The 14220-nt window shown below is 43.6% G+C and overlaps 1 protein-coding gene across 1 annotated transcript in view; it reads left to right on the top strand.

The window, feature by feature from the left end:
* The window catches only part of COLGALT1 (collagen beta(1-O)galactosyltransferase 1), an 84977-nt gene that overhangs the window by 38559 nt on the left and 32198 nt on the right, over positions 1-14220 (top strand). Inside the window, exons 7-8 of the mRNA XM_073622501.1 lie at positions 1135-1211; positions 3452-3558. Of these exons, the coding sequence (XP_073478602.1) occupies positions 1135-1211; positions 3452-3558 (184 nt within the window). The remainder of the gene's footprint in view (positions 1-1134; positions 1212-3451; positions 3559-14220) is intronic.

Genomic DNA, 14220 nt, shown 5'->3' with positions numbered 1-14220 from the left:
CTAAGGAGGGGGCCAGGAAGCCGGTTGCCATGTCCTTAACAACCGATGAGTCCTCAGCTGTCGGCTGAATGTAAAAAAAAAAAAATTGCGGCAAAAATGGCGTGGGGTCCCCCCCCCCCCAGGTCCATACCAGGCCTGTCCCAAGCATGCAGCCCGGCAGGTCAGAAAAGGGAGGGGGATGAGCAAACAACCCTCCCCCCCCAACCATACCAGGCTGCATGCCCTCAACATGGGGGGACATGGGTGCTTTGGGGGAGTTCTGTCCCTCCCCAAATCACCTTGCCCCTGTGTTGATGGGGACCAGGGCCTCTTCCTGACAACCCTGGCCAGTGGTTGTCTGAGTCTGCGGGTGGGGGCTTAAAGGAATCTGGAAGCCCCCTTTAAGAAGGCCCACAAACCCCCCCCCCACCCTATGGGAATGGGCATCGTACCCCTACCCATTCACCCCAAAAAGCAGTGAAATGTTAAAAAAAAAAAAGAGCCGGTTTTTGACAAGTCTTTTATTAAAAAAATAGCTCCGAGCCGTCTTCTCCCACGCCGCCGCTGTCTTCTTGTCAAAAACCGTCTCTTGTTTTTTCTCTTCTTTTTTTACATCTCACTGCTTTTTGGGGTGAATGGGTAGGGGTATGATAAACCCGATACCCATTCATATTGGGGGGGGGGGGGGGGATCTGGGAGCCGGCTTCCACATTCCGATAAGCCCCCCCCGCCCACACACCCCGACAACAACCGGCCAGGGTTGTCGGGAAGAGGTCCTTTTCTACTCCCACTGGCCACAGTCTGGGCCGCCTGATTTAGTTTGGAGACCCCTGATTTAGAAGAAGTCAAATTGTTTATATAGGGGGGCTTTACTGCTGGATGGAATTGCATTATTTGCAATGACATGTTGCTGTGTGGAAAGGGGGCTTTGGCTCAGAATTCATATTTTGCTTCTTTTCTTCTAAACTGTGTTGCCACATGCACCGGGTAGACAAGGGTGAACTAACTTTCCCATTTGTATTGGATTTTGTAGTTTTTAATGTAGTTAATGTAAATCGTGTCCAGGTTATTATCGATGATAGGATAGATCATAATAAAAGACTATTGTATGTAATTGCTGATCCATCTAGTTACTGTGTTCTCCTCTGCCTGCAGTGAAGGGTCCCCCTGTTGAGCCATCGGCTTTCCTGTCCCTCCCCCCAAAAGTAGCGGATAAGATGACACTGGACGAGGTAAGCATTGACTGCTGACCCCTTGGCTGTATACATTATCAGGATTGGCAAAGCAGGAGACTGGCTCAGTGCTGCAGCTACTAGCCATACATACAGTGTTGAAATTAATATATAAACGGCGCTTGCAGGATGAATGTGCGAACCCACACAATGTGAATAAACACCAACAGTGGTATAAAATAAAATTTAAAAATCTATGCGGTACAAATAAATACCAATGTGGCATAAATGGATAAAAGAATAACTCAATCTATTTAAAAGATTCAAAGTGCCGAGTGCTTCAAAAATAAAGTGCATAGGTGCTCCAAAAACAGAGGGGAGCGTGCCACTCGACACCAGCTGTTTTTGGAGCACCTATGCACTTTATTTTTGACGCACTCAGCACTTTGAATCTTTTAAATAGATTGTGTTATTCATTTATCCATTTATTCATTTGTGCCACATTGGTATTTATTTGTACCGCATAGATTTTTTTACATTTATTTTATACCACTGTTCGTGTTTATTCACATCGTGTGGGTTCGCACATTCATCCTGCAAGTGCTGTTTATATATGAATAATTTTCTTTTACATTTTTTTTGTTCATACATGCACTGTATCACGAGCATGATCCATTAAATTAACTTTAAAGTCCAACTCTGAGTTCACATTCACCCCCTCCTACCCTCTATCACTGGCATTAGGCTGCTTTCACACGGGGACGTCGGCGGTAAAGCACCGCTATTTTTAGCAGCACTTTACCGTCGTTTTTGCTGAGGTTTTCGTCCACTAGCAGGGGGCTTTTAACCCCCGCTAGCAGCCAAAAAAAGGGTTAAAAGGACCCGCAAAGCACCACTGCAGCGGCACTTTTTCCGTGGCGCTGCCCATTCCTTTCACCGCTCCAAAGATGCTGCTTGCAGGAGTTTTTTTTAACGTCCTGCCAGCGCATCACCTCAGTGTGAAAGCACTCGGGCTTTCACACTGAGACTGCAGGGGAGCCGTTTTTTAGTCGCTTTACAGGTGCTCTTTTTAGCCTGAAAAACACACCTCTACATGCCCCTACCGAAAGTCCGTACAGACAATCTGTGTCCATTCACTTTATTTAGACTATGCGCACACAGCTCAGCGCTAGTACAAAAAGTAAACACTCTGCATTGGGCTGAGCACTTCTATGACTAAGCCTCAAGTCAGCAGACCATGTCTGGAAGCAGTGGTAGTGGACACATACATTAAAGAGATTAAAAAGAACTCCTGTAATTTGTCTCAGTATCAACCTTTTGTAATCCCCTCTACAGCAAAGCTTAGGTTGGGAGAGAATGATATAGCAGTATGAACCAATCGGGTCTACTCTACATATGTTGACATGGAATATGCTGATTGGAGAAGAGAGCAGAGAGGTGAGCTCATGAATTGCTGCTGCTCTGTCACTGTCCAATCACAATCCAAGCTGTATTGGTTTAAAGTGTTACTAAACCCACACCAGTAAAATCAATGTGTATTTGCAGTAAAGCATGCTTGTTATACTTGCTGTGGAACCTAAGGGGTTAATCCTCTGCATTGTGTATAAAGGCTGTGTGATCCTGTCTCTGATGCTCCTCTTCTTTAACTGACTCCAACCCATTTCGTAATAGAACAGAAAATTAGGAGTCAGGCTGCACATGCTCAGTTTGGTGTTTATTGCGAGACAGTTTTCCTTTTTTTTTTTTTCTTGGGAGAGTGCATGTGATCAGCACAGGGCCAATCAGCACTGTCCAGACAGGAGGTCAGGGGAGAATGAAAACTTCTCCTATAAGCTTTACTAAGAACTGATATAAGTCACAAGACTGCTATATACTGGTAAGGGTATTTAGCAGTTTATATTTACTAAAATAATTGCATTTCCATGTTCTGTTTACTGTGAGAGACAAGATATAGTGAATTCAAGTTCTGGGTTTAGTAACACTTTAACTGATGCAGAGAAACATCGGTTCATTGACCTGGTTATCTGGCAGAGCTATGTAAATCTCAGGACTAGATAGGTAAAAATACAAACCTTTTGGCAGGTAAAACTGCTCCCTTTGTATGTATTCCAACTATGTGCTTTGTTGATTTTCCGGAGTTTGGATTTAAAGCAAGCACATAAAACAAATTATTCTGGCTAATTTTCATGTTTCTAGGCTTCCCATAACCTCTTATGGGAGAGTTGTATATATCTCCAAACTAGCCATGGTTTCAAGAGCGGAGTTCTCATTTATTTCATCCGCCATTTGTCTCTTCTCAGATTTTTCTCATTAATCTGAAGCGTCGTCCGGATAGGAGAGAGCGTATGAAGTGGGTGCTGCACGAGCTGCAGATTGACTACAAGCTATCAGACGCTGTGGATGGCAAGTGAGTTCTTGGATATGAAAGGAACAAGTGCGGATTATTGAACCTGCATTTTGACAGCTAGAGCTCAAATGAATGTATTCACAGTATTGAGCTATCAGCTGTCACTGTTTTAGTGCAGATTGGAAAGTGATGGTCCCTGGTTGGTGATTTTTTTAGCATCATTTAACAATCTTTAATGTAAATTGGGTGAGCACAGACTTCTTATCTTTTCCAAAAGGATGTCTGCGTGTAAAATACATTCAACCCTTTGACTGCCAAGGATATGTCAACCATCTTATGGCAGTCAAGGGGTTAAACAAGCTTTTATTTTGAAATGAATGTTCTGGCTCTGCTGTTTAATGGAGAAGAGATTTGGGTGGCTGTAAAGTACAAATGTGCCTCTCACTTCATCAGCTTTCAGTGTTTTTGCGTTCCCAGGTGCTGTGGCCTGGTGGGAGTGTATGGGGACTGCTAATCCCAGATCTGTTTGCCCTCAGTACAAAGGAGGCATTAGGGGTCGAATACCCCTTGTGGTATCAACAAAGTTAACTGAAAAAAATTAAAAAAAGGTGTTTTAAAAAATAATAAACCTTTTTTAACCACCTCCCACCCGCGCTATAACCGAAAGATGGCTACAATGCGGGTTCACATTGCTGGGAGGGCATCTGTGATTGCTGTGTCCTCCACACACAGCTGATCACAGATTGGGGTAAAAAAAAACAATCACAGCAGCTCTTTACCATGTGACTAGCTCTGTCCAATCACAGCTGATCATAGTGGAAACCGGTTATCAACAGTCCTCTCCTCACACGCTGTCAGGAGAGCCGATAACCAGCAAATCCACACAGGGGACATCTACACTGATAATCGGGACACTGATCATCAGTCCTGATGATCAGTGCTGCCAATCTATGCCCATCAGGCACTGGCGGCTGCCCAAAGGGGCACCTACGGGGCTGCACTAATGGGCACTGAGGTGGTACCATCGGTGCCCATTAGTGCAGCCTATCAGTGCAGCCTCGTCAGCGCACATAATCGAAGTAGAAAAATTACTTATTTAGAAAATGTTACAAACTAGAAACTTTTTTTTTTTTTTTCAAAATTTTTGGTCTTAACTACTTCAATACTGGGCACTTTCACCCCCTTCCTTCCCAGACCAATACTTAGCTTTCAGCGCTGTCACACTTTAAATGACAATTGCGCGGTCATGTAACACTGCACTCAAATGAAATTTTTATCATTTTTTTTTCACACAAATAGAGCTTTTTTTTTTGGTGGTATTTAAAGCGGGATACTGCAGCTGCTGACTTTTAAAATAAGGTCACTCACCTGTCCCAGGGTCCAGCGATGTCGGCACCCGAGACCGAACCGTCCCTCGATCCTCGGGTGCTGCCGCGGCCATTCTCAGTGAGGGAATCAGGAAGTGAAGCGTTGCGGCTTCACTTCCCAATTCCCTACTACACATGCGCGAGTCGCGCTGCGCTTTCTCAATGGTCCCCGCTATCTCCTGGGACCTGTGTCTTTCCCAGGAGACAGCAGGGGAGTGCGGGAGGGGGCATGACTCCCATGGGAGTCTATTCCCGGAAGTGGGTGCAGATACCTGTCTTAGACAGGTATCTGCAACCCCCCCTCCCCCCCCCCCCCTGAAAGGTGCCAACTGTGACACCGGAGGGGGGGAGGAATCCGATGAGCGGAAGTTCCACTTTTGGGTGAAGCTCTGCTTTAATCACCGCTGGGGTTTTTATTTCTTACGCTACAAATAAAAAAAGAACGAAAATTTTCCAAAGAAAAGCATTTTTGTTAGTTTCTGTTATAAAATTTTGCAAATAAGTAATTTCTCTTGATGAATTTTGACCAAAAATGATGCTGCTACATTTCTTTGGTAAAAATAACCCAAATGAGTGTTTATTTGGTGTTGGCAGTGATGGGGGACAGACAGATTTTTTTTTTTATTGGGACAATAAATGTGTATAGGGACAGGGGTATATCAGTGGTGCTTGGTGTACTTTTGTATGGTGATCTGTAACAGTTCTCTGTGTAAAATCATCCTCACACAGAGAGCTGTCACAGATCTGCAGATTCCCCCCCCCCCACTGAGCTCTCACTGAGCTCGGCGGGGAGACCTGTCACAGAGACATGTGTCTCTGTTTACATTGTGACGGCTGTGATTGGACACAGCCGTCAGGTGATTGGGAGGGCCAATCACAGCGCCCATATCCCAATCTCTGCTCAGCTGGATCCTGTGATCAGATTGATCACAGGATCAAGCTGCAGAGCGCATCATGGCCGCGCTGCAAGCACTTGTTCTGAGGGACGTTCCTGAATGTCCACTCAGAACGAGAAGAAGGACCATCCGGCCGTTTATGTGCAGTGGCTGGGTGGGAAGTAGTTAAGGCTGTCTAGCAAAAAATAAAAACCCAGTGGTGATTAAATACCACCAAAAGAAAGCTCTATCTGTCTAAAAAAAAAAAAAAAAAAAAAGCTTAATGTCATTTGGGTACAGTGTTGCATAACTGCGTAATTGTCATTCAAAGTGTGACAGCGCTGAAATCTGAAAATTGGTCTGGGCAGGAAGAGGGTAAAAGTGCCCTTTTACGCAATGCATGTCAGTATTTATGGTTAACTCTAAATTGACTTTTTTTATTTTTTTAGCAGTTTGGCCATTGTATTTTCCCAAATTATCAATGCACTATTCCCAACGCACACATTCCTGTAGAGATGGCTGTATTTGTAAGTGGGTGCTGAAGTGACCATCGGCTGGACACGTGTGTAGTCAGAGAGCGTAAAGTCCCCAGCACACCAAGATCTTCAAAGCTTTATTTACATCATTACAGCAGAAAACAACGTTTCGGAGCCATGCACATGCCTGATGAAGGGGTCCTGCGTGGCTCCAAAACGTTGCTTTCTGCTGTAATGATGCGATGGCTGATTAAAGGTTTGGACTCATTTTTGGAGATCTTGGTGTGCTGGTGGCATTACTCGCTCTTCCTAATTTATCAGACGCATGCAGTTTTGAAGCTTGACATATTTGGTATCTATTACCTCGACACAGCGGCATCTTTTTATATTTTGCAAAACCTTTGGATATTGGAGATGTGTTTTATGTTCACTAAAATTAATTTAAGTTTTTTTACGTGAAAAAATATTGGTTTGAAAAATGGTTTAGCAAATCGATCTCGCGCAACATACTTTTTTTTTTTTTTTTTTTTTTTTTTAATTCTATTATTGTGAAACAACCATCCTTTTATTCTATGGTTCCTCTACTTTCAGAAAACTGTTTAGTTTCAGAGGGTTTAAAGTGGTTGTAAATCCTTGCATATATCCAGTGAAGTGACTGACCTCAGGTGATACACAGAGATGAAACCAATCCCCCAAAATAAATTATACCTGTTTATCTGCAGTTTTTTCTCTACAGCTGTTCAAAGTCCAGAATTTAAACAGCTTGTCTGAGCTTTCAGAAAACAGGGTGGAGAGCTGAAATTACACACTGCAGAACTCGATCAGGAGAGCTGATTAGAGAGGAGGGACACTCTCCCCTCCACACCGCACACAGCTGAGGCTGTTAATCACAGGCTGTGTGTTGGATAAGGATGAGCTCCGGCGTGTTCGCATGGCGCACGTGCCGAGCCCGCCAGGAAGTCGGCACGGCGCAGCGCTAATCACAGGCAGGGAGACATTTCCCGATCTCTGCAGCCGCACATCGGGAAATGTCTCACTGCTTGTGATTAGCGCTGCCCCGTGCCGACTTCCTGGCGGGCTCGGCACGTGCGCCATGCGAACATGCCGGAGCTCATCCCTAGTGTTGGAGCTCCCTCTCCTGTTACCTTTTTTTCTCTTGGTGTCAGGAAAACTTGTCAGAAGTGATGCTGACAGCCAAAAATGACACGTAGTGCTCTTAACTGAGACAAGTACACACTATAGAGGGGTATGCTTTATTTCATGTCAGAAGTTTACAACCACTTTAACGTTCATGCCAAATATATGCAGTTTAGCACGTCTGTGCAAGTGTGGAAATTGTTACAACAGTAAAAAGGTTTAGAGAGACTGGAAAGTTGGTGACAAACTGCTACAGATATAAAATGAAGGTCACAAACATGCAGTGGCCTCAAACTCTCCTGGAGGAGCACTTCCTGGTAATGTTGGAGCTTGCAGCTAACCCCCCACCCCACATGCATTCCTATTGGCAGATCACTATGATAGCAGCCTGCACAGGGAATGGGAATGGTGGAGGAAGGTGCAGGAAAGCTTGAGCAGGTGGGGAGATGTTGAGGCTTTGCCTGTCGGATGGTGTAAGAATCTGTTGCAGGATATGTATACCTCTAGGGGCCTGCAGCAGTTTTTCCCCTTCCTACCAGTGACAGTTGGGTTGATTTAGGCCCCTTTCACACGGGCGATTGGATCAGGTCCACCTGTCCATGTTTCAGGTGGACCTGATTGGACCCTCCAGTCTCACCCATGAAACAGCAGATCCTCTGACATTCGTCGACATCCGTTTCGAACCCCTGTCATTCAAAAAGATGGATGGGGGATCTATTCCCCATCCATTTGGCGAATCGGATCGGATGACCGTTGGATAGAACTCTACAGGCATTTTGTTTCTATCCGACCACCCCATAGAGAAGAGCGGGCTGCTCAGCGGACAGATCCCCTGCTGATCTGCTTTACGGAGTCCGCCCCATGTGAAAGGGGCCCTCCTAGAACTGGAGAGTGCAAAATATGGTGCAGCTGTGCATGGTAGCCAATCAGCTTCTAACTTCAGCTTGTTCAATCAAGCTTTGACAAAACACCTGGAAGCTGATTGGTTTCTATGCAGAGCTGCACCAAATTTTGTACTCCAGGTTTAGTAAATCAACCTCGGTGTCTTTAGGTGGATCTATAACAGCAGAGTTTTTTTTTTTTTTTCTCTTACAAGATAGATGTAAGTTCCCAGACAGTTATGCTAATCCTGTGACTCAAAGGATTTGGAGAACATCCCAGAAACTTGTGGTTTGTAAACTAAGTCACAAGTGGTAGCTCCTATAAATCTATCATGACAGGTTCCCTTTATAAAAATAATTGTGATGGGTTCAGAGCTCCTGTGAAAATGCTTTGGCCCAACACATCTTTGCTGAGGGTAGGTTGATGCCCCTTCCAGTCTTTGTATCGCTTATTTTAGCTAAGTGTGAAGGAACTGACAGAACATTTTTAGCTAGGTGTGGAGGAATTGTCAGAACATCTATTTATGGACACTGGAGGCTCAGTAGGGTTCATTTTTCATCCCTATCTTGATTTTCGTTTAAATGACTTAACCAGTTGTCTGTAACTTCTGAAATGCAACAAAGGTAGGGGTGCACTAGGCTTTCCCGTGCTCAAAGCTCCATAAAAACTACAGGGCAGTCAGGGTGAGTAAAATGTGCGACTTTCAAGCTGAAATGTGTTCTAAGGATACATCAGTCCTCAAAAAGGAAAAGGAAAAAAATAGTACATTTTATCTATAAGTTGTTAATAGTTCAAGATTCTGCTTGGTATCCTCAGCACGCAAACATTCTGCTTCACATATGTAACAGTAGGAAATATGTACATATCATTGACTTCTGTGTCCTTACACAGCTGGGGCTGATCTTCTCTTGGGATTCAGGAAAGGACAGAAAAGCTTAACTGTACCTGGCCATACTTGGAGCTGCTTCTTTTCACTGCCTGACTTTTTGGAATAATATTTTTAATGTTTCAGGCTGATCCTCGATTTTGCCTGCTTTTGAGCTCAGCAAAGAGTTTGGCTTCCTTTGTGTTGAAAATCCTGTCTGGAACTACTCATGACCTAACCTGTCTCTGTTATAGTGATACTCCAGCCAAAATGTTTTTTTTTTTTTTTTTTTTCTTGTCCATTGAAGGACACAGGAAGTCTCACTTTCGGGTTGTACTGCCGTCTACAGGAGGATTGCATGCTGGCAAACAAACCTGTAGGCTAGTCCAGGATGAGCCATCCTACTACCAGCATACTTCGGTTTTTTGCTAGCAGGAAGGTGGACCTTTTTTTTTTATTTGATGAAGACTATTCTCTACACTGTTGCTATAATTGCAGATATCCGCCACAGCTGTTGTCAGCCTGGCTTTTGGAGTGCCGTATATGGACCTGCTAGACTGGAACATTGCGGGTAAAGCCTGGAAATGACTGTTGGACACTGGGTTCCTTGAAGGGTGCTTTCCAGAATACGTTTTGATAGAAAGTTGCTGCAGAACAATTTTTGGGTCCAGAGCTATTGGCATTGTCGCATTGTTTGCACGGTCTCTGAAGGCTCACTGTGATTGGGCCGAGCACTGGGAGCAGCTACCTCAAGTATGTGGGTCGCTGGGCATCAGGGAGGGACTGAGAGAGACCATACCGTTGTACTGGGTGCCGTAAGCTCACATCTACTAACAGCTCTAGTGCTGCTTGCTGATGTGGGCATTGTCCATAGCCTTAAATCCTGGTGTTCTTTCTTAGGAATCTATCTTAGCTCCTTTGGCTGTGGCTGGTTCTTCTGCCATCTTGGCTGAGGTTTTTACTACAGTCAAGCAAGACATTATCCCAAATCACTGGGTATATGCTGACAGTGATTGCAGAGGCCATAAGCATGCTCCCACACCTTCTCCCCCAGATTTTGTATCTGATCTACTTGCAGCCTCTGAGCCATCAGCCGTGCAGACTGTCTGATTCTGAGCCACTCCAATCTTTGTCTGATAAGCTTGCCTCCGAGGAGTCAGCCTTCTGCCATTACTTTTAAATTGAAGAGGAATTGCAGTCTGCTTGCATAATTTGTAATAAAAACATCTTTTCCATTCTGAAGCTTCCCTCCAACCACTTTGCATATTATTTTATATATACTGGGACTTTATATATTCTGTACTTGCCAAATATGCTGCAGAAATCTCTCTCCACTGAGTCTGGCTGCATCCATTTTTAACTGTGGGCAGCTGAAGCTGCTGCCCGTTCACTTCCTGGATTTACACAGACACACAGAGGCACACCTTCAGCTCTGCAGCTCTGATTGGTCCTCCTATGACTCATCCCCCTCCCTTCCTGGCAAACACTCACTAGAGTAGTAGAGAGAGAGAGAGAGCTGTGCATGATGTCATAAGCCTAGGCTTTCTACCAGACCAGAAACAGGAAGTGGGCTGTATAAGGTATTTACTTGCAGAAAAAAAATGTTTTAATATCCAAAGTTAAAACAATAAGGGCAGAAAATGTAATAGATGGAAGTTTAAAAATGACTGCAGGTCCGCTTTAAGAGACTGTTTTTTATTTTATTGATGTGGTACACACCATTGTGAAAGTAGATCAGCTTGTTGCTTCTACGAGTGTTATTCCCAGTCTTGGGTTCTTTAGAGCCATAAGGCAATTTATCGTTTGGGTTTCATTGTTCTTGCTGGAAGGCCCTGCTCTCTGCTCCATCTTGTGACCTTGATTTGCCAAACCTTGGCTGACTAAAGTCCCTTAAAAGAGGTCTTTCCATTGATGTGGTTGATCCCTTTTGTATAGAACTTTTTTGGAGCAATGTATCTGTAAGCTACAATTTTGATGGACTGCTTAGATTTCCCATCTCCTCTCCGGCATATTTCCCTTGTCCATACACATGTGGAGGACATTTGTTAAAAAGTGCTGTACTGCTGAACTTGCTTTTAAGAAAATGCCAGATTCACATGGCTTTCATAGACAACATCTCTTCAGATCTACTTCTGGCAAGAGTACCCATCTTTCTCAGTGGAAAAATCCTAAGGAACGGTCTGCAAAGTCCCTCCTTTGCAAGCCAATAAAAAAAATACCCTTTTAATTTCTTTACACACGTGCCAAACATGTTTTTTAGACCACCCCTTGGCTTGGCTCCCAGTCCACCAGCATGGTTTGGATCTCAGTCTGCAAAATCCTGAGACAAACCTTTCTCAGAATGAAGATACGCCCCCACTTTTCAGAGTGGGGGTGGAGTGTTTGTATGGACATTTGAACTGCTTTAATCTCGGATACTTGGGGTACACAGGGTTTGGTCTCCAAGGGCTTTACCCTCCTCATTTTCTCACTTCCAACCTTATTTTATCATCACAGATTAGCTGATCTTTGGGTAGCTCTCTCTGTACTTCTGAACCATGTTTCTGTGGTAGTACATTTTCAGGGGTTATACTCCATTTTGTCCACTGTTCCCAAACCCCAAAGTGGGGTCATACCAGCGTACATTAGGGGCAGTCCTAGCAAGTTTCTTTGCCAGTGTCCAGTCATCTGAAGGTAGCCTGCATGTAACTTGGGGTCTATGAATACAAGCTGTGTGTCCCTGTACTATACTCAAAGATGAGGTAAGTCAAAATTCCTATTTTCTTGGAGTCGGGGGACACAGGTCCCACCCCTTTGTGTTTTATAATTATGCTCTCCGTACTGCTTTACTACAAAGCTGAGACATACCGGTAGTAGGATAGGTTATCCTGGGCTGGCCTACAGTTTTTTTTTTTTTTTTTTTTTTTTTTTTTGCTTTTTTTTGCCATTGTCTATTTTGCCAGTGTCTAATTCTCTTGTAGGTGGTAGTATAACCTGAAGATAAAATGTCCTGTGCCCCTCAGTTCACTCCAAGAAACCATGAGCACAAAAATATATATATTTTTTTTTTTGTTTTGCATTATGGGAGAAGGCTCTGTCACTAAAAAAGGAGTTGTGGGTGAACGTCTATTCTGGACCACTGTTCTAGTGACAACTGTCTACTTTCCATCATTATTGGTATCTGTAGGGCAGGAAGTGGGGTTTATACCCTCCAATGAAGACACAGCTGAAAAATCTGGCAGAGGTTGACTTTTTCCACTTCAACCACAAATTTTTTTTTTATAGTTTTTGTTAGTACTGCTTTAAGTTTTTAACAATTTTAAACTTATGTCTGCAGTATAATAATCGAGCTGTTTAGAGAGGGGCAGCCAAGGCATGTACAGTATCTAATAACATGCCTGAAATTATAGCAGTTCTCTAACTTTATCTCAGTATTTTCCATACTTGTAGTTATGTCCATGGTACATTTGCTGCCACGTGTTCACATGTGAATGCGGTCCATTAATTGAAAAAATATATAATTTTTTTTTTTTTTTGCTATCCTTTAAACCTTTAGGGAAAGCAGACAAATAACAGTGCTGTGAATGAAGCCAGGTGCATGCAGTACGGACTGTAGTTCCATTCACCAGCAGGCCTTGCAATGAATGAGAAGTTCATCTGAGGGCCCACTGACCCCTCTAGGCCTGAAGCCAAGTGGAACAGTAATTGAAGTAGAAGGACAGGGTCAGAGGATTTTTCCACAGTGGGGTCTTAGATAGAAGTAGTGAGGAGGGTGTTCTTGAAATGTTAGCGTTGAACGAAGTAATACTGTATTTCAGACCAGAAATCTAGCTATCCTTCTTGAAAACCCTTTTCAATTATTTGGTTGTTTTTTGTACAGCTTTGGCTCTGCAGCAATTCCTCTAGAGGGCGCTCACAAGGCCACTCTTATGAATTTCAAGCTTGCAAAGGCCGTAGATGTTGGTGTGTTTACCCTTATGAGAGGACGTTGGATGATTGTGTAATTCTGAAAATAGTTCTCTGAACGTCCGTTAAGACTTTTTTTGCTTACTATTGTGAGAATATTTGGCTTTAACGAGAAACTGATTTGGAGTGATCTTTCTGTCACGTATACATGTCTTTTTCAAAATAACAAGCTCCCTATCAGACTGTATCAGTTACAGAGATGAGACAAACAATTTAACACTAGCAGAGGTGCTTACAATGATCCGCTTTTATTTACTTTAAAATATTCCAAAAGAAAAAAAAACTGTTTGCTGTAATTGCTTATAAAGTGTGAGCTTGAGTTTGGCTTCAATTTTTTAATCTGCTAGTACATATAACACTCCCCCCAGGCTGACAATGCTGATGTCCAAAGGTGCCCTATGTGCTCCTCCATCCAGATCGGAGACACTCTAATGCCCCATACACACGGCCGAATTTTCCGACAGCCTTTTGTTGGATATTCCGACCGTGTGTGGGCTCCATCGGACAGTTTCCATCGGAATTTCCGTTGCACAAAATTTGAGATCTGGTTCTCAAATTTTCTGACAATCCGTTCGCGTAAATTCTGATCGTGTGTACACAATTCCGACGCACAAAGTGCCACGCATGCTTGGAATCAAGCAGAAGAGCAACACTGGCTATTGAACTTCATTTTTCTCGGCTCATCGTACGTGTTGTACGTCACCGCGTTCTTGACGTTCAGAATTTCCGACCAACTTTGTGTGACCGTGTGTATGCAAGACAAGTTTGAGCCAACATCTGTTTGGGAAAAAAACATGGATTTTGTTGTCGGAATGTCCGGTCGTGTGTACGGGGCATAATACAGGTGTGTTATTGGCCAGATCACCAGGAGGAAAACTGGTAAAAAACCTAATCTAAGAAAACTCACGGAGCCAACACGTCTAATGAGTGGCAAGCTGCGATTACATTACATTTTTGGTTTGAGGCTTATTGTTGCTTAAAAAATAAAATAGTATATCTTTGGTCAAAATGTCAAATCGTATATTCATCTGTCCTGTTACTCCTCTTGCATTTCTGCAGAGCATCACTCCTGTCACCCCTCTCCCATCCCTCAAAGGTGATCTGGGCTCTCTACTGCACTTTGTCATCCAGGCAATGCAAGAGAATTCCACACCAGACGTGCCTTCTGCAACACA

Source organism: Aquarana catesbeiana, linkage group LG03, assembly GCF_042186555.1.
Source record: "Aquarana catesbeiana isolate 2022-GZ linkage group LG03, ASM4218655v1, whole genome shotgun sequence".
NCBI lineage: Eukaryota > Metazoa > Chordata > Amphibia > Anura > Ranidae > Aquarana > Aquarana catesbeiana.
The sequence above is the reverse complement of the archived record's forward strand: the minus strand, read 5'-3'. Positions and strand labels throughout refer to the sequence as shown.